The sequence below is a fragment of the Panthera pardus genome, unplaced genomic scaffold (genome assembly GCF_024362965.1).
Source record: "Panthera pardus isolate Hobbes unplaced genomic scaffold, ASM2436296v1 HiC_scaffold_27, whole genome shotgun sequence".
Taxonomy (NCBI): Eukaryota; Metazoa; Chordata; class Mammalia; order Carnivora; family Felidae; genus Panthera; species Panthera pardus.
In genome coordinates, this window is record NW_026526843.1 from 56,844,353 (window position 1) to 56,870,895 (window position 26,543).

The 26,543-nt window shown below is 36.1% G+C and overlaps 1 protein-coding gene across 4 annotated transcripts in view; it reads left to right on the forward strand.

The window, feature by feature from the left end:
• The window catches only part of RPS6KA6 (ribosomal protein S6 kinase A6), a 219,391-nt gene that overhangs the window by 44,543 nt on the left and 148,305 nt on the right, over nucleotides 1–26,543 (forward strand). For all 4 annotated transcript variants that reach the window (XM_053891451.1, XM_053891454.1, XM_019429490.2 and 1 more), the window contains exon 2: nucleotides 20,662–20,721. In XM_053891451.1, coding sequence (XP_053747426.1) covers nucleotides 20,662–20,721 — 60 coding nt within the window. The remainder of the gene's footprint in view (nucleotides 1–20,661; nucleotides 20,722–26,543) is intronic.

Sequence of the window (26,543 nt, forward strand, 5' to 3'; positions counted from 1 at the left end):
TAGAACTGATACATGAATTCAGCAAAGTTGCAGGATACAAAATCAATGTACAGAAATCAGTTGCATTCCTATACACTAATAATGAAGCAACAGAAAGACAAATAAATAAACTGATCCCATTCACAATTGCACCAAGAAGCATAAAATACCTAGGAATAAATCTAACCAAAGATGTAAAAGATCTGTATGCTGAAAACTATAGAAAACTTATGTAGGAAATTGAAGAAGAGATAAAAAAATGGAAAGACATTCCCTGCTCATGGATTGGAAGAACAAATATTGTCAATATGTCAATACTACCCAAAGTTATCTACACAATCAATGCAATCCCAATCAAAAGTGCACCAGCATTCTTCTCGAAGCTAGAAAAAGCAATCCTAAAATTTTTATGGAACCACAAAGACCCCGAATAGCCAAAGTAATTTTGAAGAAGAAGACCATAGCGGGAGGCATCACAATCCCAGACTTTAGGCTCTACTACAAAGCTGTAATCATCAAGACAGCATGGTATTGGCACAAAAACAGACACATAGACCAATGGAATAGAATAGAAACCCCAGAACTAGACGCACAAAGGTATGGCCAACTAATCTCTGACAACACAGGAAAGAACATCTAATGGAAAAAAGTCTCTTTAACAAAAGGTGCTGGGAGGAATGGACAGCAAGAAGCAGAAGGGTGAAACCAGACCACTTTCTCACACCATTCAGAAGAACCAACTCAAAATGGATAAAGGACCTGAATGTGAGACAGGAAACCATCAAAACCCTAGAGGAGGAGGCAGAAAAATACCTCTCTGACCTGAGCCGTAGCTATCTCTTACTCGACACATCCCCAAAGGCAAGGGAATTAAAAGCAAAAATGAACTACTGGGACCTTATGAAGATAAAAAGCTTCTGCACAGCAAAGGAAACAACCAACAAAACTAAAAGGCAACCAACAGAATGGGAAAAGATATTTTCTTTTTTTTTTTTTAATTTTTTTCAACGTTTTTTATTTATTTTTGGGACAGAGAGAGACAGAGCATGAACGGGGGAGGGGCAGAGAGAGAGGGAGACACAGAATCGGAAACAGGCTCCAGGCTCCGAGCCATCAGCCCAGAGCCTGACGCGGGGCTCGAACTCACGGACTGCGAGATCGTGACCTGGCTGAAGTCGGACGCTTAACCGACTGCGCCACCCAGGCACCCCGGGAAAAGATATTTTCAAATGACATATCGGACAAAGGGCTAGTATCCAAAATTTATAAAGAGCTCACCAAACTCCACACCCAAAAAACAAATAATCCAGTGAAGAAATGGGCAGAAAACATGAATAGACACTTCTCTAAAGAAGACATCCGGATGGCCAACAGGCAAATGAAAAGATGCTCAATGTCACTCCTCATCAGGGAAAGACAAATCAAAAGCACACTCAGATATCACCTCACACCAGTCAGAGTGGCCAAAATGAACAAATCAGGAGACTATAGAGGATGTGGAGAAACGGGAACCCTCTTGCACTGTTGGAGGGAATGCAAACTGGTGCAGCCACTCTGGAAAACAGTGTGGAGTTTCCTCAGAAAATTAACAATAGACCTACCCTATGACCCAGCAATAGTACTGCTAGGAATTTACCCAAGGGATACAGGAGTACTGATGCATAGGGGCACTTGTACCCCAATGTTTATAGCAGCACTCTCAACAATAGCCAAATTATGGAAAGAGCCTAAATGTCCATCCACTGATGAATGGATAAAGAAATTGTGGTTTATATACACAAGGGAGTACTACGTGGCAATGAAAAAGAATGAAATATGCCCCTTTGTAGCAACGTGGATGGAACTGGAGAGTGTGATGCTAAGTGAAATAAGCCATACAGAGAAAGACAGATACCATATGTTTTCACTCTTATGTGGATCCTGAGAAACTTAACAGAAACCCATGGGGGAGGGCAAGGGAAAAAAAAAAGAGGTTAGAGTGAGAGAGAGCCAAAGCATAAGAGACTGTTAAAAACTGAGAACAAACTGAGGGTTGATGGGGGGTGGGAGGGAGGGGAGGGTGGGTGATGGGTATTGAGGAGGGCACCTTTTGGGATGAGCACTGGGTGTTGTATGGAAACCAATTTGACAATAAATTTCATATATTGAAAAAAAACAATATGCAAACCAAAGAAAAGAAAAGGAAAACACATGAGAGTGGTTCAAAAGCATAGTAGATAATGTAGAAGTACAGATCAGTGAGCTGGAAAATGAAGCAATGGCACCCACTTGGAAAGATTACGAATAAGAAAAATATATAGAAAGAAATATGAAGATAAGAGACCTTTTCCAGGATATCAAATGGAGTAACATTCACTTTATAGAGGTCCCAGAAGAAGAGAGTTAGAAAAAGAGGTCGAAAATATATTTGTAGAAATAATGACTAAAAATTCCCCTAATATTGGGAAGGAAACAGACATCTATATCCAGGATGCCCAGAGATTTCCATATAGAATGAACCCAAGGAAAGCCACATCCCAACATATTAAAATTAAAATGTCCAAAGTTAAATATAAATGGAAAATATTAAAAGCAGCAAGAGAAAAACAAATTATTGCATACAAAGTATACCTCATAAGGCTATCAGTGGATTTCTCAGTAGAAACATTGAGAGCCAGAAGGGAGTTTCAAACTGACATGTTCAAAGTGCTGAAAGGGAAGGAAAAAATTAAAAGTATTCTACCCAGAAATATAATCATTTCAACTTTGAAAGAAAGATTAAGAATGTTCCAGACAAGCAAAAGCTAAAGAAGTTCATCACTACTAAATTGGCCTTACAAGAAATGTTTATGGGACTCTTTACTCTGAAAAGAAATGGTACTAGTTAACAAGAAAACATACAAAAATAAAAATCTCATTGGAAATGAGAAATATAGAGTTAAGGTAATGGTTAAATCACTTATAAACTTCTATGAAGATTAAAAGGAAAAAGTAGTAATATTAAATAAAACTACAATCAATAGTTATAGGATATATAAAATAAAAAGATGTAAAAAGTGACATAAAAACATAAAATGTGCAGTGAGAAGTAAAAATGTAGAATTATGGAATGTGTTGAAATATAAGTTGCTATCAAATTAAAATGGGCTCTTATATGCATAGGATCATATATGTTAACGTCATGATAACCACAATGCTAAATCTGATACAGGAAGTTTTCAACTTTTAATGTTTATGAGCCCTGGTTCTGGGCTCCCAGAGAAGCTATACTTTCACATTTACCAAGGTCAAAATGATTGGGCAAAACCTCAAAGGATGGGCTCTATTTCTGGCCCAAGAACACATTGTACATCTGCTGAATTAAAGAAAATAACCAAAAAGAACATTATGAAGACAAAAGACAAGAAAATGTAAGAAACTTCCCTGGCTCCCACAAGATTAAAGTCATATAACCCTGCATATACTAGAAACTTAAGGTCTACAACTTTCTGAAATGTTCTTTGTCTAATAGTTTATAGCTTCTTATGTAAAATGTGTAAATAACTCTATACCAAATGTTACCTTACTGAAGGACTCTCTTCTTTGTGAAGAAGATTGTGTATACCAGGTTGCTGTACTAATTTGAGCTTGAATAAAAGTTTCTTTTTTTTATAAGGAAATTCTAAAAGGGTTGTTCATTTTGTGTCAATGAAAAACATAAATGTAGGGTAGGGAATAAAAATGCAGTTATGAAAGGTGTTCAAATGTAAGTTGCTGTCAACTTGAAATAGACTGTTATTTACATAGAAACATATTTATGCACCCTATGATAACCACAGAAACATATATCTGCACCTTATGATAATAACCACAATGCAAAATCTTATAATAATACACTAAAGAAAATTGGAAAAGAAACTAAACATAACACTAAAGAAAGTCATCAACCACAAGTAAAGAAAGAGAAAAAGAAGGAACACAGGAGAACTAAAGAAACAACCAGAAAACTTTGGGGAAAAAATGTCAGTAAGTATCTACTTATCATTAATTAATTTAAATGTAAATGGAATAATTTCTCCAATCAAAGGAAATAGAATAGGTTAAAAAAATAAAAAGAAACAAAAAGACGTGTGTATATACTTCCTATGAGAGAGTTAGTTCAGAAATAAGGGCACAAACAGACTGAAAGTGAAAGGATGGGAAAATATTTTTCATGCAAATATAAATGAAAGGAAAGGTGTAGTTACACTTATATCAGATAAAAGAGACTTTGAATCAAAGACTGTAATAAACAGCAAATATAATGATAAAAGGGTCAATCCAGCCAAAAGATCTAATATTTATAAATATATATGCACCCAAGGTAGGAGTACCAAAATATGTAAAACAAGTGTTAACAGGGAGAAATTATTAAATGAAAAAAAAAAAATAGACAGCAATACACTAACATAAGAGGATTTAACATACCACTTACATCAATGGATAGATCAAATCCAGACATATGAAACCTTGTTTCAATAAGAAAACACTGGTCTTCAATGATCATTAGAGTAGATGGACTTATATATATAAACAAGAGTAGATGGACTTATAGGTATATACAAACATTCCATACAAAAGCAGAATACATTTTCTTCTGAGGTGCACATGGGACATTCTCCCAGATAGATTACATATTAGGCTACAAAACAAGACTCAATAAATTCAAGAAGAATGGAATAATATCAAGCATCTTTTCCGACCACAATGGTATGAGCCTAAAAATTAATTAGAAGAAGAAAACTGGAAAAACCACAAATACATGGACGTTAAACAACATGTTACTGGACCACTACAGAGTTGTAGAAGATATCAAAGGATAAATCAAAAAATACCTAGAGATAAATGAAAACAAAAATACTACATACCAAACCTATCAGATGCATCAAAGAACTAAGAGGAAAGGTCTTAGTAGTAAGGCCTACCTCAAGAAAAAAGAGAAATCTCAAGAAATTTAACTTTAAGTTTATTTATTTACTTATTTATTTATTTATTTATTTATTCATTTATTTTGAAAGAGCATGCAAGAGAGTGGTGGAGGGGCAGGGAGAGAAAGAATTTTAAGCAGGCTCTGTGGTGACAGCACATGTGAGGCCTGATCCCATGAACTGAGATCATGACCTGAGCTGAAATCACGTGAGACATTTAACTAACTGAGCCACTCAAGCACCCCAAACAATTTAACTTGATACCTAAAGAAACTAGCAAAAAAAAATCCCAAAGTTAGTAAAAGAAAGGAAATAATAAAGTTCGGTGGGGAAATAAATGAAATATAGAGACTAAAAAGGTAATAGTAAAGATCAATGAAGCTAAGAGCTGATTATTTTTCTTCCAAATTTTTATTTAAATTCTAGTTGGTTAACATATAATATTGGTTTCAGGAATATAATTTAGTGATTCATCACTTACATATAACATCCAGTGCTCATCATAACAAGTGCCTTCCTTAATGACCATCGCCCATTTAGCCAATCCCCCACCCACCTCCCTCCATCAATTCTCTGTTCTCTGTTACTAAGAGTCTTTTTATGGTTTGCTCTCTCTGTTTTTTCTCATCTAGTATGTTCATCTGTTTTGTTTCCTAAATTCCACATATGAGTGAAATCATATGGTGTCTTTTTTCTGACTGACTTATTTAACTTAGCACAATAATACACTCTAGCTCCATCCACATTGTTGCAAATGACAAGATGTCATTCTTTTTGATGGGTGAGTAATATTCTATTTTGTGTACATACCACATCTTTATTCATAAGTCGATGGATACTTAGGATCTTTCCATAAAGAGCTGATTATGAAAAGATAAACTAAATTAAAACTTTGGCTAGAAATAGGGGCACCTGAACGGCTCAGTCAGTTAAGCATCCGACTTCAGCTCAGGTCATCATCTCACAGTTTGTGGGTTTGAGCCCCATGTCGGGCTCTGTGCTGACAGCTCATAGCCTGGGGCCTGCTTCGGATTCTGTGTCTCCCCCTCTCTCTGCCCCTCCCTGGCTCATACTTGCTCTCTCTCTCTCTCTCTCTCAAAAAAATGAATAAACATTAAAAAGAAACAAATAAAACCTTTGGCTGGACTCACTAACAATAAGAGAGGGCTCAAATAAGTAAAATCAGAAATGAAAAAGAAGTTACATAGATAACATAGAAATGTTAACATAGATATAAAAAGAGTCATAATAGGTTATTATGTGATAATATAGTGATAACATAGAAGTGATAACATAGAAATACAAAGGGTCATAAGAGGTTACTATGAAAATTATACACCAAAAAATTGGACCACAAAAGAGAAATGAACAAATCCTAGAGATTTATAATTTTCCAAAATTGAATGATTTAAAAAAAATCTGAAAGACCAATTAATAGTGAGATTGAATCTGTAATCAAAATTCTCCATATGAATAAAAGTAAAGAAATTATACCAAGAATTCAAAGATTTACTATCTATCCTCAAACCCTTCCAAAAATTGATGCAGAAGGGAAGCTTCAAACTCGTTTTGCAAAGCCAGCATTAATCTGATTCCAAAACCAGATGCACAGACTTAAAAAAATTACATGCCAATATCCCTAATGAAATGAAATGTCAAAAACCTAAACAAAATATTAGCAAACTGAATTCAACAATACATTAAAAGGATCATATATCATGATGATATGGAATCAATTCCAAGGATTCAAGGATGATTCAACATCTACAAATCGATCAACATGATACACCACATTAACATAACAAAAGATAAAACTCATAGGATACTCTCAATAGATGCAGAAAAAGCATTTGACAAAATACAACGTTTCATTATAATTCATTTATGATGTCTCAACAAAGTGGGTATAGAGGGAATGTACCTCAATATAATAAAGGCCATTTATGACCAACCCACAGAAAATATTCAACAGTGAAAAGTTGAAACCTTTTCCCTAAGATCAGGAACAAGACAAAGATGCTTATTATCCTCACTTTTAATCAACATAGTATTGGAAATTTTAACTACAGCAAGTAATTGAGTAAAAGACATAAAAGGCATCCACATTTGTAAGAAACAAGTGGAAGTGTCACTATTTGCAGATGATATGATACTGTATATAGAAAACCCTAAAGACTCCACCACAAAACTATCAGCTAATAAGAATGAAATCAAGAAAATTCTATTTTCAATTGCATTAAAATCAATAAAACAGAAATATATTTAACCAAGGAGGTGAAGACCTGTACACTGTAAACTATAAAGTACTGATGAAAGAAATTGAAGAAGAAACAAATAAATGGAAAGATATTCTGTGCTCATGGATTGAAATAATCAATATTAAACTGTTCAAACTACCCAAAATAATCTACTGATTCAGTGTAGTCCCTATCAAAATTACTGAAGTTTTTCTTTCTTTTTTACAGAACTAGACTAAGATTTATATATTTGTATAGAATCCACAAAAACTCTGAATATCCAAAAAAGTCTTGAGAAGAATAAAGCTGGAGGTATCCAGCACTCTGATTTTAAACCGTAGTGCAAAACTATAGTAATCAAAACAGTATGGTATTGGCATAAAAACAGACACATTGATCAATGAAACAGAATAGTGAGTCCAGAAGCAAAAGAACCAATATATAGTCAGTTTATTTATGGCAAAGTTGGCAAGAATATCCAATGGGGAAAATGCAGCCTCTTTAATAAATGGTGTTGTGAAGACTTGACAGCTAACTCCAAAGAATGAAACTGGAACACTAGCTTATACTATATACAAAATTAACTCAAAATGCAATAAATACTTGGCTCTAAGACTGGAAACCATAAAAATTCTAGAAGAAAACTTAGATGGTAAGCTTTTTGATACCAGTTTTAGCAATATGGTTTTTGGATCTGACTCCAAATGCAAGGAAGAAAAAGCAAAAATAAACATATGGGACTACTTTCTTCTTAAAAAAAATGTTTATTTTTGAGAGAGAGAGAGAGAGAGAGAGAGAAAGAGAGAGAGAGAGAGAGAGTGCTAGCAGGGGAGGGGTAGGAAGAGAGGGAGACACAGAATCTGAGGCAGGCTCCAGGCTCTGAGCTGTCAGCATAGGGGCTCAAACTCACCAACTGTGAGATCATGACCTGAGCTGAAGTTGGACACTTAACCGACTGAGCCACCCAGGTGCCCCTAACTGGGACTACTTTAAATTAAAAAGCTTTGGAATAGCAAAGAAAAACCATCAAAAAATAATTTTCAGCAGCTTATTGAAATGAAACGTGTTTGCAAATCATATATCTGATAAGGGGTTAATATCTAAAATATAGAAAGAACTCATACAACTCAATTACACACACACACACACACACACACACACACACACACACACACACCAAAAACAGAAACAGATTTAAAAAATAGGCATGGTTGCCTGAGTGGCTCAATCAGTTAAGTGTGGAACTCTTGATTTCAGCTCAGGTCATGATCTCACGGTTGGTGAGTTTGAGCCCAGTGTTGGGCTCAGCACTGACAGCCCAGAGCCTGCTTGGGATTCCGTCTCCCTCTTCTCTGTCCTTCCCCTGCTTATGTTCTCTCTCTCTCTCTCTCTCTCTCTCTCTCTCTCTCTCTCTCTCTGTCTCTCTTTCACACACACACACAGACACAGACAGACAGACAGACACACACACACACACACACACAAATAAAAAATACACATTAAAAAATGGACACAGGGGCACACCCAGGTGGCTGAGTTGGTAGAGCATGTGACTCTAAATCTCAGGATTGTAAATTTGAGCCACATGTTGGGTGTAGAGATTACTAAAAAAAATAAAATCTTTAAAAAAATTAAAAAATTGGCAGAGGATCTCAATAGACATTTTTCTAAAGAAGACATACTGATGGCCAAAAGGTATATGAAAAGATTCTCAACATCACTAATTAGCAGGAAAATGCAAATCAAAACAGAGATATTACCTAGAGCCTTTAGGAATGGCTGTTATCAAAAAGATAACCAGTGTTGGGGAGGATGTGGAATATATGGAAACCTCATAATTTCATGGTGAGAAAACATATGGGTGCAGCCACTATGGAAAATAGTATTGAGGTTTTTCAAAAATTAAAAATAGAGCTACTGTATGTAGGATCCTACAATTGCACCACTGGGTACCTTTCCAAAGAAAATGAAAACACTAATTCAAAAAGATTTATTAACTATTATTTATTTCACTATTATTTAAATATGGAAGCAACCTAAGTGTCCATTGATGATGAATGGTAAACAAGAGGAGATATATGTATATTTTTACACACATTCAATGGAATATTACTCATCCACAAAAAAGAATTAAATTCTATCATTTGCAATAGTGTGGATTGGCCTTCAGGGTTATTATGCTAAGTGAAATGCGTTATACAGAGAAAGACAAATACTACATGATCTTATGTACATGCAGAATAAAAATAAAACAAACAAAATCCAAATTCATGATACAGAGAACAGATTGGTGGTTGACAGAAGGATCAGGGATTGGGGAGGTGAAATTGTTGAAGGAAATTAAGAAGTACAAACTTCCAGTTATAAAACAAATCATGTGTATATGATGTACAGCATGGCACATATTATAATTAATAAAATTGTATTAACTTTATAAGATGGTAGATGGTAACTAGACATATTTTGGTGGCCATCTTGCAACAAATACAAATGTTAATTCATTATGCTGTACACATGAAAATAATGTAATATTATGTCAATTGTACGTCAAAAAACTTAAAAGATTCTACATAGCAGAATATTAGTATATTTACAGATATGCCCAGCTAACACCACAATTTTAGAACTTTCTTTATCACATCATGAATAAAACTTTTACCCTTTTCCTGTTACCCCCCGTTTCCTGATCATATACCCCTAAGCAACAACTAGTCTCAATAGATTTTTCTCTTTTCAAAATTTTATGTGGATAGATTTACTATTATTTATTTAAATAGATTATTCTGTACCTCTCCTTTTTCTAAGATGTGAATACATGGATTTTAGATCTTCTTACATTCCACTTGTAATTGAGGTTCTTTTCATTTGCATTTAATATTTTTTTCATTTTCTTTTTCATACTGGTTAATTTCTGTAGCTATATCATAAAGTTTGCTATTTTCTCTGCTATTTCCATTTTGTTATTGAGCCAATGCAGTATTCTTTTAATCATACAATTATATCTTAAAATTATTTACATTTTTAAGATTATTTATTTTGAGAGAGAGGGAAAGGGAGAGAGAGAAAAAACATGCAAGGGGCAGAGAGAGAGAGAATCTCAAGGAGGCTCTGTGCTGTCAGCACAGAGACTGATATGGGGCTCCAACTTAAAAATCTTGAGATCATGTCCTGAGCCAAAATCAAAATTCGGACATTCGAACATTTGAGCCACTGAAGCACTTCTATTTTTTTTTAATTTTTAAATGTTTATTTATTTATTTAACATTTTTTATTTTTTTTTAATATGAAATTTATTGTCAAATTGGTTTCCATACAACACCCAGTGCTCATCCCAAAAGGTGCCCTCCTCAATACACATCACCCACCCTCCCCTCCCTCTCACTCCCCATCAACCCTCAGTTTGTTCTCAGTTTTGAAGAGTATCTTATGTTTTGGCTACCTCCCTCTCTAACCTCTTTTTTTTTTTCCTTACCCTCCCCATGGTCTTCTGTTTCGTTTCTCAGGATCCACATAAGAGTGAAAACATATGGTACCTGTCTTTCTCTGTATGACTTATTGCACTTATCATAACACTCTCCAGTTCCATCCATGTTGCTACAAAAGGACATATTTCATTCTTTCTCATTGCCATGTAGTATTTCATTGAGTATATAAACCACATCTTCTTTATCCATTCATCAGTTGATGGACATTCAGGCTCTTTCCATAATTTGGCTATTGTTGAGAGTGCTGCTATAAACATTGGGGTACAAGTGCCCCTACACATCAGCACTCCTGTATCCCTTAGGTAAATTCCTAGCAGTGCTATTGCTGGGTCATAGGATAGATCTATTTTTAATTTTTTGAGGAACCTCCACACTGTTTTCCAGAACGGCTGCACCAGTTTGCATTCCCTCCAACAGTGCAAGAGGGTTCCCATTTCTCCACATCCTTTCCAGCATCCATAGTCTCATGACCTGTTCATTTTAGCCACTCTGACTGGCATGGGGTGGTATTTGAGTGTTGTTTTGATTTGTATTTCCCTGATGAGGAGCGACGTTGAGCATCTTTTCATGTGCCTGTTGGCCATCTGGATGTCTTTTTTAGAGAAGTGTCTATTCATATTTTCTTCCCATTTCTTCACTGGATTATTTGTTTTTTGGGTGTGGAGTTTGGGGAGCTCATTATAGATTTTGGATACTAGCCCTGTGTCCGATATGTCATTTGCAAATATCTTTTCCCATTCCATTGGTTGCCTTTTAGTTTTGATGATTGTTCCTTTGCAGTGCAGAAGCTATTTATCTTCATGAGGTCCCAATGGTTCATTTTTGCTATTAATTCCCTTGCCTTTGGGGAAATGTCAAGTAAGAAATTGCTGCGGCTGAGGTCAGAGAGGTTTTCTCCTCCTTTCTCCTCTAGGGTGTTAATGGTTACCTGTCTCACATTCAGGCCCTTTATCCATTTTGAGTTTATTTTTGTGAATGGTATAAGAAAATGGTCTAGTTTCATCCTTCTGCATGTTGCTGTCCAGTTCTCCCAGCAACATTTGTTAAAGAGACTGTCTTTTTTCCATTGGATATTTTTTCCTGCTTAGTTGGCCAGATTAGTTGGCCATACTTTTGTAGGTCTAATTCAAGGGGTTCTGTTCTATTCCATTGGTCTATGTTTTTGTGCCAATACCATGCTGTCTTGATGATTACAGCTTTGTAGTAGAGGCTAAAGTCTGGGATTGTGATACCTCCCACTTTGGTCTTCTTCAAAATTACTTTGGCTATTCGGGGTCTTTTGTGGTTCCATACAAATTTTAGGATTGCTTGTTCTAGCTTTGCAAAGATATCTAGTACAATTTTGATTGGAATTGCATTGAATGTGTAGATAGCTTTGTGTAATATTGACATTTTACCAATATTTATTCTTCCCATCCATGAGCATGGAATATTTTTCCATTTCTTTATATCTTCTTCAATTTCCTTCATAAACTTTTTATAGTTTTCAGCATACAGATCTTTTACATCTTTGCTTAGGTTTATTCCTAGGTATTTTATGATTCTTGGTGCAATTGTGAATGGGGTCAGTTTCTTTATTTGCCTTTATGTTGCTTCATTGTTAGTGTATAAGAATGCAACTGATTTCTGTACATTGATTTTGTATCCTGCGACTTTGCTGAATTCATTTTGTATCCTGTGACTTTGCTGAATTTGCATGAATTCATGAATTCCTGTACCCGAGTCGCTCGGGTTTTCCATGTATAATATCATGTCATCTGCAAAAAGTGAAAGCTTGACTTCATCTTTGCCAATATTGATGCCTTTGGTTTCCTTTTGTTGTCTGATTCCTGATGCTAGCACTTCCAACACTATGTTAAACAACAGCAGTGAGAGTGGATATCCCTGACGTTTCCTGATCTCAGGGAGAAAGCTCTGTTTTTCCCTATTGAGGATGATATGAGCTGTGGGCTTTTCACAAATAGCATTTATGATGTTTACATATGTTCCTTCTATCCCGACTTTCTTGAGGGTTTTTATTAAGAAAGGATGCTGAATTTTGTCAAATGCTTTTACTGCATTGACTGACAGGATCATATGGTTCTTTTCTTTTCTTTTATTAATGTGATGTATCACATTGATTGATTTACGAATGTTGAACCAGCCCTGCATCCCAGGAATGAATCCCACTTGATCATGGTGAATAATTCTTTTTATATGCTGTTGAATTTGATTTGCTAGTATCTTATTGAGAATTTATGCATCCATATTCATCAGGGATCTTGGCCTGTAGTTCTCTTTTTTTTTTACTGGGTCTCTGACTGGTTTAGGAATCAAAGTAATGTTGGATTCATAGAATGAGTCTGGAAGTTTTCCTTCCCTTTCTGTGTTTTGGAATAGCTTGAGAAGGATAGGTATTATCTCTGCTTTAAATGTCTGGTAGAATTCCCCTCGGAAGCCATCTTCCCATCTGGTCCTGGACTCTTATTTGTTGGGAGATTGACAAATGATTCAATTTTTTCGCTGGTTATGGATCTGTTCAAATTTTCTATTTCTTCGTGTTTGAGTTTTCGAAGTGTGTGGGTGCTTAGGAATTTGTCCATTTCTTCCAGGTTGACCTGTTTGTTGGCATATAATTTTTCATAGTATTCCTTGATAATTGCTTGTATCTCTGAGGGATTGGTTGTAATAATTCCTTTTTCATTCATGATTTTATCTATTTGGGTCATCTCCCTTTTCTTTTTGAGAAGCCTGGCTAGAGGTTTATCAAATTTGTTTATTTTTTCAAAAAAAAAAAAAAAAACCTCTTGGTTTCATTGATCTGCTCTACAGTTTTTTTAGATTCTATATTGTTTATTTCTGCTCTAATCTTTATTATTTCTCTTCTTCTGCTGGGTTTGGGCTTCTTTGCTGTTCTGCTTCTATTTCCTTCAGATGTGCTGTTAGATTTTGTATTTGGGAATTTTCTTGTTTCTTGAGATAGGCTTGGGTTGCAAAGTTTTTTCCTCTCAGGACTGCCTTTGCTGCATCCCAAAGCGTTTGGATTGTTGTATTTTCACTTTCATTGGTTTCCATATATTTTTTAAATTGCCTGGTTGTCCCATTCATTCTTTAGTAGGGTGTTCTTTAACCTCCATGCTTTTGGAGGTTTTCCAGGGTTTTTCCTGTAGTTGATTTCAAGCTTTGTAGTATTGTGGTTTGAAAGTATGCATGGTATGATCTCAATACTTGTATACTTATGAAGGGCTGTTTTGTGACCCAGTATGTGATCTATCGTGGATAATATTCCATGTGCACTCAAGAAGCAAATATATTCTGTTGCTTTGGAATGCAGCGTTCTAAATATAACTGTCAAGTCCATCTGATCCAATGTGTCATTCAAGGCCCTCGTTTCTTTATTGATCCTGTGTCTAGATGATCTATCCATTGTTGTAAGTGGGGTATTAAAGTCCCCTGCAGTTACCCCATTCTTATCCATAAGGTTGTTTATGTTTGTGATTGTTTTATATATTTGGGGGCTCCTGTCTTTGGTGCATAGACATTTATACTTGTTAGCTCTTCCTGATGGATAGACCCTGTAATTATTATATAATGCCCTTCTTCATCTGTTGTTACAGCCTTTAATTTACAGTCTAGTTTGTCTCATATAAGTATGTTACTCCAGCTTTCTTTTGACTTCCAGCAGCATGATAGATAGTTCTCCATCCCCTCAATTTCAAACTGAAGGTGACCTCAGGTCTAAAATGAGTCTCTTGTAGACAGCAAATAGATGGGTCTTGTTTTTTTTTTTTTTTTTTTTTTTTTTTTTATCTATTCTGATACCCTATGTCTGTTGGTTGGAGAATTTAGTCCATTTACATTCAGTGTTATTATAGAAAGATATGGGTTTAGAGTCATTGTGATGTCTGTAGGTTCCATGCTTGTAGTGATATTTCTGGTACTTTGTGGTCCTTGAAAGATTTCACTCACAGAGTTCCCCTTAGCATCTCTTGTAGGGCTGGTTTACTGGTGATTAATTCCTTCAGTTTTTGTTTGGGAAGACCTTTATTTCTCCTTATATTCTTAATGATAGATTTGCTGGATAAAGGATTCTCAGCTGCATATTTTTTCTGTTTATCACATTGAAGATTTCCTGCCATTCCTTTCTGGCCTGCCAAGTTTCAGTAGATAGATCTGCCACTACTCTTATGTGTCTACCTTTGTAAGTTACAGCCTCTTTATCCCTAGCTGCTTTCAGAATTTTGTCTTTATCCTTGTATTTTGCCAGTTTCACTATGATATGTCATGTCAAAGATAGATTCAAGTTACCTCTGAAGGGAGTTCTTTGTGCCTCTTGGATTTCAATGCCTTTTTCCTTCCCCACATCAGGGAAGTTCTCAGCTATGGTTTCTTCAAGTACACCTTCAGTCCCCCTCTTCTCTCTCTTCATCTTCTAGTATTCCTATGATGGGGATATCGTTCCGTTTGAATGCATCACTTAGTTCTCTAATTCTCCCCTCATACTCCTGGATTTTTTTATCTATCTTTTTCTCAGCTTTCTCTTTTTCCATAATTTTATCTTCTAATTCACCTATTCTCTCCTCTGCCTCTTCAATCTGAGCTGTGGTCACCTCCATTTTATTTTGCATCTCATTTATTGCATTTTTTTAGCTCTTCGTGACTGTTTCTTAGTCCCCTGATCTCTGTAGCAATAGTTTCTCTGCTGACTTCTATGCTTAATTTTTGACTATTATTCTAAATTCTTGTTCTGTTATATTGCTTAAATAGTTTTTGATCAATTCGTTAGCTGTCACTACTTCTTGGAGTTTCTTTTGAGATGAATTCTTACATTTCTTCATTTTGGATAGTCCCTGGAGTGGCACGGAACTGCAGGGCACTTCCCCTGTGTTGTATGGAGTAAGTTGTGTTGGTGGGTGGGGCAGCAGTCAGACCCGATGTCAGCTCCCAGCCCACCACTGGGGCTACAGTCAGACTGGTGTGTACCTTATCTTCCCCTTTCCCTGGAGCAGGACTCACTGCGGAGTGGTGTGGCCTCTGTCTGGGCTACTTGCACACTGCCAGGCTTGTGGTGCTGCTTTGATGGGATCTGGCGTATTAGCTGGGGTGGATCTGCAAGGTGCACAGGGGCGGGATGGGCAGGCTTAGCATTGCTTTGCTGTTGGTGGTCCCCTGCAGGAGGGGCCTTGCAGCACTGCGTAAGAGGCAGGCTGACCCGTAGGAGGGATGGATCCACAGAAGCAGTGTTGGGTGTGTGCGCAGTGCAAGCAAGTTTGGTGATGGGAACTGCTTCCCTTTAGGATTTCAGGTGGGGGATGGGAGAGGGATATGGCGTTGGCCAGTGCCTTTGTTTCCCCGCTGAGCTGAGCTCTTTCAAGGTTCAACACCTCTCCCTCCCAGTGTTCTCTCACCCTCCCGCTTCTGAGCAGAGCTTTTGACTTATAACATTCCAGTAGTTAAGTCCCGCTGGCTGTCAGAACTCATGCAGTTTGGCCCCTCCGCTCTTCCAAGCCAGACTTGGGGGCTCTGGCTTGTCAGGCGGTCTGCCCCTCCACTCTCCTGGCTCCCTCCCACCAGTCCGTGTAACGTGCACCACCTCTCTGCCCTTCTTACCCTCTTCAGTGGGCCTCTTGCGTATGCTTGGCTCTGGAGAGTCCGTGCTGCTAGTCTTCTGGCAGTTTTCTGGGTTATTTAGACAGATGTGAGTAGAATCTAAGTGATCAGCAGGACATGGTGAGCCCAGAGTCCTCCTATGCCACCACCTTCTCCTCTGCTGAGAAGTTAACTACTGCCCACTCTCAGTGGTAACACATTGCATATCCCTGAGAGCAGATGCAGGAGAGATCAGCAGAGATGTGTCTCCACCCTATTGGGATGTTTGCAAATGTTAACTCATTAGTTCTTCATAGTCATCCTCTGAGGTAAATACTATTATTACAGATAAGGAAACTGAGACCCAGAGAAGTGAAATAACTTGCTGGAGAGCATTCAGATGGCAAGTGGTCAAGCTAGGACTTTAATCTAAGTGGTCTGATTCCAGAGGCCATGCTCGGACAGCCAGAGAAAAGTCACAGGTTGTTGTCAGAATTCCCCCTGCAGGTTCCCCTTCTGCTCTGCCTAAGGACTTCGGTTTTGGGCCATCAACATGGACACTGCAGCTGCTTGGGGAAGCGGCTCTGATTGGTTGCAGAGGCACAGCTTCTCTCAAATGTTTATTTATTTTTTGAAGGAGAGAAAGAGTGTGAGCAGGGGAGGGGCAGAGAGAAAGGGAGACACAGAATCTGAAGCAGGCTCCAGGCTCTGAGCTGCCTGCATAGAGCCCAATGCAGGCAGGAACCCATGAATCACGAGATTATGAACTGAGCTGAAGTCAGATGCTTAACTAAGTGAGCCACTCAGGCGCCCCTCTACATTTCTTTTTTTTTTTTAATAGTTTATATTTTTCTGCTGATAACTTTAAACATTCGACTCAAGTGTGTTTATTTTTCAATTGTGTTTATTTTTAACCAAAAGCATATTTATAATAGCTGCATGATCCTTGTCAGATATTTCAACATTGGAGTTATACTGGGATTGATTCTTGTTAATTTTGACTGTTTCAGCACACAGTATTCCTGGTTAGGTTCAAGTTCTATCTCCCCCTCTCTGTGTGATGGTTCCAGTGTTGATTATTTCTTCAGATTGTTTGGGTCAGAACTCTGCATGTGCTAACTCAGTGGTTAGTTTGAGAACTGAGCAGTGGTTGATACTGCAGTTCAGTTTTCAAGCACTTTGTTAGGCTTCTTTGATTCTGTTCCACATATATGCAATTTGTTGTTTAGACTAGGACTTGTGTCTGTTCATACACAGCATTAGGGATCTCGTTTTCCAATTCTGTCTTTCCATGATTTCTTCTATGAATTCTCCAGTTCAATGGGCCCTTTATCCTGATTCCACTGACCAGAAGTAGAGTTTCTCTGAGTTTTAGTCTTTGATGATGTCTCACAGGTTAGTACTGTTGGGGCTGCCTTTGGGGTGAAATGAAGGAGAACGTGAAAAATATAACAAGGATTACCCTACCCTCTTAAAAAATCATATGGGCCTCTTTTCCTTGTCTCTTTGATCAGATAGGTTTTCTCTTAATTGGGGCTTGCCTTGGATTAGGAGTGGGAGTCAAAAAAGAAAAAAAAAATGGGAAAAAAAGAAAACTTGTGATTCTCTTTTTGTTCACCAGCTCAAAAGTGCATCTTTTCCTGGTCCTCTTTGAAAAAAGTGGAGTTTCTTTTGGAAATATTGTTCTTACTCTGGAGTTCCTTGAATCAGTCTTTTCTTGGGTCAAAGTCAAGAGAGAAAGTTTGGAAATAAACCCAGGAAACTCACCACAATACTAGTTATTCTTTGAATTTTGTTGTCCATCCCTAAACTGCTTGTTAATATTTAATTTCAGAGTCCTTAGATAGTCCTTTTTGTATTTTGTGTGGAGATTTTAATATATAACTAGAGGACAGATAAACTTATTTCTTCTTGGCTGTCACCAGAAGCTCTATTTCCTTCCTTCCTTCCTTCCTTCCTTCCTTCCTTCCTTCCTTCCTTCCTTCTTCCATCCATCCTTCCTCTCTCTCTTTCTTTCTTTATTTCTTTCTTTCTTTCCTTTCCTTTCCTTTCCTTTCCTTTCCTTTCCTTTCTGTAGATTCATAAATAGGCAGGGGTTAAATTTCTTTTTTTCTAGACCATCTTGCTGTGCTTAATTTTCAAATATCTTAGATCACTAGCTGACAGAGTTTTTCTGTAAAGAGACAAACAGTAAATATTGCAGGATTTGCAAGTATAGGGGACTCTCATCTATTCAACTCTGCTGTTGCAGTGAGAAAGCATCCATAGATAATATGGACACAAATGGATGTGTCTATGTTACAGTAAATTTTATTTACAAACAAACACAAAAAACAAACAAACAACAACAACAACAAAAACAGTGGGGTAGATTTGGCCCATTGGGCCATAGTTTGCAGACTTCTGATCTAAGTCCTCTGCAATTAACTCTTTCCGAAAATAGTGCTTTAAGAATATTATTACCTACTGAACTTTGTATGTTAAATTAATTTTGTTTTCATCACTACTTATACATATTTTCCTATAGTTTATTCTTCTGTAGAGTAACTCAAAATTTAATTGAACTAAAGGAAAGGAAAGGAATTAACAATAGTGCAATTACATAAAACTCTTCCCATCTTAATTTTCTTTAAATATATCTCCACAGTAGATATCTGTATGGCATCCCCCCATCTCATAAATATTTGGTTAGGGAGAACTTCAATTTTTTTTTTAATTAGGGGCACCTAGATGGCTCAGTTGGCTAAGCATCCGACTCTTGATTTCAGCTCAGTTCATGATCTCACGTTTGTGAGTTTGAGCACCACATTGGGCTCTGTGCTGACAGTGTGGAGCCTGCTTCAGATTCTCTCTCTCTCCCTCTCTTTCCGACCCTTCCCCACTTGTGCTCTCTCTCTCTCTCTCTCTGTCAAAAGAAAGAAATAAATTTAAAAATTTATTCTTAAAAAATGTTTAAAGTATAGTTGTCATGCAACGTTATATTAATTTCAGGTGTACAATACAGTGATTTGGCATTTATATTTATTTTGAAATCCTCACCATAATAAGTGTAATTATCATCTGTCACCATGCAATGTTATTTCAATGTTACTGACTATATTCCTTATGTTGTACATTAAATCTTTGTGTCTTATTTCATAACTGGAAGTTTATGAACCTTTTTATCCCTTTCACCTATTTTCCCCATCCCTCCCCTCTCTCTAGAACCACCAGTTTGGTCTCTGTATTTTTGAGTCTGTTTCTGTTTTGTTTTGTTTGTTCATTTGTTCTGGTTCTTTTTAGATTCTACACTCTCTAGATTCCTCCATGTACACACTCATAGTATATTACTCCGCCATAAAAATGAATGAAATATGGCCATGACAAGATGGAGGAATCTAGAGAGTTATATTAAGTGTGTTATCTTAAGTGAAATGAGTCAATGTGTGTATATACACATACACGTATCTCACATCTTATTTATCCATTTATCTACCAGTGGATACCTAGGTTGCTTCCATATCTTGGCTATTGCAAGTAATGCTGCAATGAACATAGGAGTGGATGTATCTTTTCCAATCAGTGTTTTATTTTTATTTTTATTTTTTGCTTTAGGTAAATACCCAGAAGTAGAATTTCTGGATTGTATACTATTTCTACTTTGAATTTTTGGAGGAACCTCTATACTATTTTCCACAGTGACTACACCAATTTACATTTTCACCAGCACTACACAATGGTTTTGTTTTCTCTACATCCTTATCAATGCTTGTTATTTCTCGTCTTTTTATAATTGTCACTCTCATTGGTGTGAGATGTTATCTCATTGTGGGTTTGACTAGCATTTCTCTGATGATTAGTACTGTTGAGCATCTTTTCATGTGCCTATTGAACTTCCGTATGTCTTTGGAAATATGTCTATTTAGATCCTCTGCCTATTTTTAATATTTTTTACATTTATTTATTTTGGAGAGACAGAGACAGAGAATGAGCAGGAGAGGGGCAGAGAGAGAGGGAGACACAGAATCAGAAGCAGGCTCCAGGCTCTGAGCTGTCAGCACAGAGCCCGATGCAGGGCTCGTACTCACAGACTGTGAGATCATGACCTGAGCTGAAGTTGGATGCTCTACCTACTGGGCCACCCAGGCGCCCTATTTTTAATTGACTTCTTGGTGTTGGGCTGGGGATACTATTAATGAAACCACAAAGGTCATATGTTAGTATATGTTAGTCTATCATAGCAATGTTCTAAATACTATGGAATGAAATCTACAGCTCTCAAAATTAAGGATTCTCAAGAATAATCTGGAAACCATATTTAATGTTCCTTTTCTAAATACCTTTTATATGTCCTTTGTCACTTTGTGTTTCAGTAAGAGTGGATCTTGTTAGATCGTGATGGGAAATGCCTAGTTGTTGTATTTTTCTTAGTTCTTACTCTTGTTCTAGTAATCCTGAACTTTGGTTTTTGATTTGAATATTTTTCAGGTGGATGGTCTTAAAATGGTTGATGAGCCAATGGAAGAGGGAGAAGCAGATTCTTGCCAAGTAAGTACTCACATTAATTCATTAATGTACATTTTTAAAATATAAGGAAAGAGAATAATGGGAAAAGAGAAAGTCTTCTGTCACTTAAATAAATTTAGTCAGGTAAGTTAATAGTAAGCAAATTCAATTATTAATAAAATAATAGCAGTTTAAAATATAAGACAGTTTTCTTGTTAGAATTTTTATACATGAAGCGCTTTTTAAAAAAAATGTTTATTTATTTTGAGAGAGAGAGAGAGCACAAGCTGGGGTATGGGCAGAGAGAGAAGGGAGAGAGAATCTCAAGCAGGTCCTGTGCTGACAGTGTGGAGCCCATGAGGAGCTTCATCTCATGAACTGTGAGATCATTACCTGAGCTGAAATCAAGTCAGACGCTTAACTGACTGAGCCACCCGGGGGGCCCCAGTGAAGTTTTTTTTAAACAACTTTATTGAGGTATAATTTACATGCCATGAAATTCACTCATTTTTAGTGTAATGAATTAAATTTTTACTTGCTAGCATATGAGTAAGCGTAGCACTAAAGTACACAGTCTTCTAAATTAAACTAAATCAGGTTATGCTCAACTTTTGGGTAGAAAGGAGATTTAATGTAGAAATATTTAACCTGAGATCATTTAAAATCCATTTCCTGGCTTTGAAAAAGTATTACAACTAAATTATTTCAGTAGTTTCTAACTAGTTTTTTTTTTTAAGTTTATTCATTTATTTTGAGAGAGAGAGAGAGAATACAAGTGTGTGTGTGGGGAGAGAAAGAGAGAGAGAGAGAGAGAGAGAGAGAGAATCTTAAGCAGGTCCCACAATGTTAGTGCAGAGCCTGATATGAAGCTTGAATTCATGAACTGCGAGATCATGACCTGAGCTGAAATCTCGAGTAGGATGCTTAACTGACTGTACCACCCAGGTGCCCTAGAAGTTTCTAACCAATTTTAAAGACCATTTAACTATTAGGCCATTCAATGCCAGGCCTATATACTAGACTCTCATTGTACAAGGTCTAGTTTTCTTTTTAATTTTTTTTCCTAATGTTTATTCATTTTTGGTAGAAAGAGAGAGAGAGAGACAGAGCATGAGAGGGAGAGGGGCAGAGACAGAGAGGGAGATACAGAATCTGAAATAGGCTCCAGGCTCTGAGCCGTAAACACAGAGCCCAAAACAGGGCTTGAACTCAGGAACGCTGAGATCATGACCTGAGCCGAAGTTGGACGCCCAACCAACTGAGCCAGCCAGGTGCCCCAAGGTCTAGTTTTATGGAAGAGTGTTCTTAAGATTTCAAGAAGTGTCTAAGACGGACATCCACATTTATTTTGTTATTTTATGATTATCATTTTAATTGATATTTTCATGGAATTATGGACTGTTTAAACTGTAAGGAGCCTCAGAGATAATATTTTATAATAACCTCATTGTATATTTAGGTAAGTCTTTTGAGACTTGGAGAGGTTGTTATACTAGGTCATCAAAGTAACAATAGCAGAAACAAGACTTATGACCCAGTGTGCCTCATACTAAGTCATCTGTGTATTGTGTAGACTCAAAGAAGTGGAAAATAAGGAAAGCTCCATCCTTTTTTATTTAGTTATTGATAAAATCAACCTTGATGTCCTTTTTTTTCCTTGATACTAGTTTATAAGAGGATTTTTTCAGATAGGACCAGCAGAGATATTTAAGTTGGATTTATCCAAGACTCTTATTTGAAATATTCTATGTAAAAATTCACTGCCTCTTCAGGTTGTGATGATGTAATAATAATCTTACTTCTGCTTAATAAGAGGTAAAATGTTGTCATTACGGCTTTTGCAATTTACTTAATATTAATAACATGTTAATTTTGACTATAATTAAATGTAAGCTACTATCAAAGTCATCTAAAGCTTTATTACAGATCATGTGTACTAAGAGGCATAGATGTAATTATGTTACTAGTTTATAAAACATAAAGTGTAAGAAAATACAAAAGGCAGTGGGGAAGGGTGTATTTGAGTATTAATAAATTAACAAGAAAATGCCATGCCCCACACCACAGAAGGAAGACAAAAAAAAACCAAAACAACTGTGTGTGTGCATGTGTACATAAGTACATGTGTAGCCAACATAAAAATATAGATATATACATAGGGTTATTGTCAAATATTTGCCTTCCCAATTTTAATGAAAGATGAGTCAAGAATTACAGTTTTAATGGAAAAGCAGTAAAATATACAGTGAGAGATGTTAATATGATTTAAATTAGACAGTCAACTTCAGTATCTAGAAAGGGAAATCTGAAGTATTGGAAAATAAGAGACCTAGAATCACTTCCAAGGATTTGATTTAGTTTATAGCCTGAGCTATTGGAACTTAAAACAATGTACATTTGCTGTGCAATGGTTCAGGTACTCATTTTGTGTCAGTTAAATGATGTGGGTGATAAACACTAACCATATAAATTTATCTCTTTGTTTACTGGTTTAAAATATAGGATTTGAGGGGATGTAGTTGCCTATTCCAGTGTGATGCTGGCAGATGTGTGTTTTTTTGTAGCTGTCTCTTTTTTGTTTAATAATGGAATGTTGTAGAGATTGCTCTGTGATGCGGAGATTCTTTAAACAGTGTTCTTTAAATTTGAACTTAGGTATTGCTTATGTTGCCTGATGCTGTTTTGTGATTGGCTGATTTAAACAACCAATCTACTTCATCTCACTTATCATAGCTTTAGACTTTCATGGTCATCTGATCTCTTTTCTTCAGTTAAAACAAGCAAAGTTAATTAAATTGCTTCCCAAACTTCATGTATGTATCTAGCATATTATTGACAAGACTAAATTATAGTTAGTATAATTTTAATATGTCTAGTTTAGTTAGAATTAATTTTTCCATTTCTCAAGACAATGTTCACATTTGGTATTATGTAACAGCTCACTGATAAAAGATATTTGATACCATATTCATCACCTAGTCCCCTACTTCTCCCAACTGTGTCCAGGCTAGAAAAAAAAGGTGTTATAATTCTTCTTTAGTAGATTACTGATATGAATTAATTGTTTTATGTTGTCAAAATGAGTAGAGATATCTTATATTTCCTAGTTTGTGATCCATTTATATTTACTTTTAAAGTTTGTGTGGAATGATTATTTTTCCTGAAATAAAATACATATTTTTAATGTTACCAATATTTTAGAAATTTCAAAAGAATATTCACTTAACACTTAGATTTTTTAGTTTATTCCATTAGCACATCAGCAGTATGTTTAATCTCTAAGTTGATATATATTTTTAATACCCAGAAATAAAAAGGTTACATTTAACTGAAAATGTACATAAAAAAATGATTTCCTGATATTTTGAAGCCCTACATTTCTAATTTTGAAAACCATTCTAGACATATGTCTGTTGTAAGAATCCTTTAAGAAATATTCTTTTACAACTGTGTTTTACTTAAACTCAGGTATAACCATAAGTAGGAAGTCCTTTAACTTCGGGGGCCTGCTTCTTTATGGTGGATTTTTCCTTCCTTTATTTCTCTTCCCATTCTAAAAATGTATCCTTACTGTGCTTCAATGTTTTTCTTCCCTTGGAAAGTTGGTGCTTTTTATTCATTTAGTGTTTTTTTTTTTTTAAATTTCAAACCCTTGTACTACAGATATGCAAAACTCTTAGATAAACAATTATTGTTCAACTAAACTTTGATGGACAGCCAATATAAGGTAGAGTTGTATGCTAAACCACAAAGGATGCAAAGATAAATAGTATAAATAATTCAATGACTTCAATTTTTATGGACATTTTGTGGTTTTCAAAATTCTCTAACCCAGATCTGAAATGGATAGGACAGGTTTTATTCCAATTTTATAGATAAGGGAACTAAAGAGATAATTCTATAAAGTAGAATAAACCAAGCCAAATGGGAACTAGTTTGCCACCCTTCTTTGGTTTTCAGTCATTCATACAAATTGATACTGTTTTCCTAACCTAAATATTTGGCAATTACTTTTCAATATGTACATCATTTGAAATGTTTTCTTCATCCTAGTGGCATTTTGACATGTACATTATTATTACTGTTAGCCTTCGTTCAAAGTATGCTGATACTTCTCTTGGTTTTCAGTGACCCTGGATTATTCACCGCTTTCCCACAATAAAGAAAGAAGACCCGCATGAGAAAAATACATCAAGCTGCTTACCCAAATCTCTGCATGTACATTTTAACAAATCCACAACTACATGCTTTTGGAATTTCCAGATGATCAAACTGGCCTATCTACTCCCAAATAAAACACATGTTTGGACAGGTGGATATGGCATTATTGAATAAAACCCCCAAATTTATGCTTTCAAAATCCCTCTTCTTTTTAAGTTTAAAAAAATTTAATTCCAGTATAGTTACTATACAGTGTTATATTAGTTTCAAGTGTACAATATAGCGAGTCAACAATTCTATACATCATCCAGTGCTCATCATGACAAGTATACTCCTTAATCTTTTTTTTTTGTTTATTCATTATTGAGAGACTGAAAGAGACAGAGCATGAACATGGGAGGGACAGAGAGAGGGAGAGACACAGAATCCAGGGCAGGCTCTAAGCTCTGAGCTGTTAGCACAGAGCCTGACCTGGGGCTCGAACTCACGAGCTGTGAGATCATGACCTGAGCCTAAGTTGGACACTTAACTGACTGAGCCACCCAGGTGCCCCATTATACTCTTTAATCTTCACCACCTGTTTCAACCATACTTCCCCCCCCCCCACCTCCCCTCTGGTAACCATCAGTTTGTTCTCAAAAGTTAAACATCTGTTTGTTGGCTTCTCTCTCTCTCTCTCTGTCTCATTCTCTCTCTCTCTTTCCCCCATGCTCCTTTGTTTTGTTTATTAAATTGCACACATGAGTGAAATAATATGGTATTTGTCTGTTTCTAACTGACTTGCTTCACTTAGCATTATACTTCCTAAGTTCATCCCTTTTCTTTTGACCTCTTTTCTGGAGGTATCTATGCTTAGTTCCATAGTCCAAGGAAACTGCTGTAATAGAATTATAATATAGTATGAATTCCTAATAGATTGTTATCAACTTTTCTTTCTCGTTAACAGATGATTTGAAATTGGTTTTCAAATGAATGGAGCAGTAGTGTGCTTGGAAGTACATTTTTAACTATATCAGTATATTTTTCCAGTGTTATAACATTGTTGGCCCCCTGAATTAAAAAGATGATCACAGATTATAGATATCAGAGCATACTACTTTGGTTGTGAGCATTCATAATTTTTGTATTTATCAACAATTACTATGATATTCTAAAAAATCACCAAATTTTTTTCATGTGGTGTTGGAAAGAATAGTGGTTCCTATTTCAAAGTTATTAAATCTTAATTTCACAGTAGCAACTGTCTTTACACAGATCAACTATGATTAGGTACTTTGTATAAGTTTTCAAGGGCTGCCATAACTAAATACCACAGGCTAAGTAACTTAAACAACAAATTTATTTTATCACAATTCTGGAGGCTAGAAGTTCAAGATCAAGGTGTTGGCAGAGCTGGTTTCTTCTGAGGACACTCTCCTTGGTTTTTTTTTAAATTTCAAACCCTTGGTTTATAGATGGCTGTCTTCATGCTGTGTCCCATCCTTTATGTGTCTGTTTCTTAATCTCCTTTCCTTATAAGAATACCAGTAATATTGGATTAGGATTGGGTCCATCCTAATGACCTTATTTTACCTTAATTACCTTTTTAAAGGCCCTATCTCCAAATAGTCATTCTGAGGTACTGGGGGTTAAGACTTTAGCACATGAGTTTTGAGGGGAAAAGATTTAGCCCATAATGTATAGTATACCCTTTTGTTTCATTA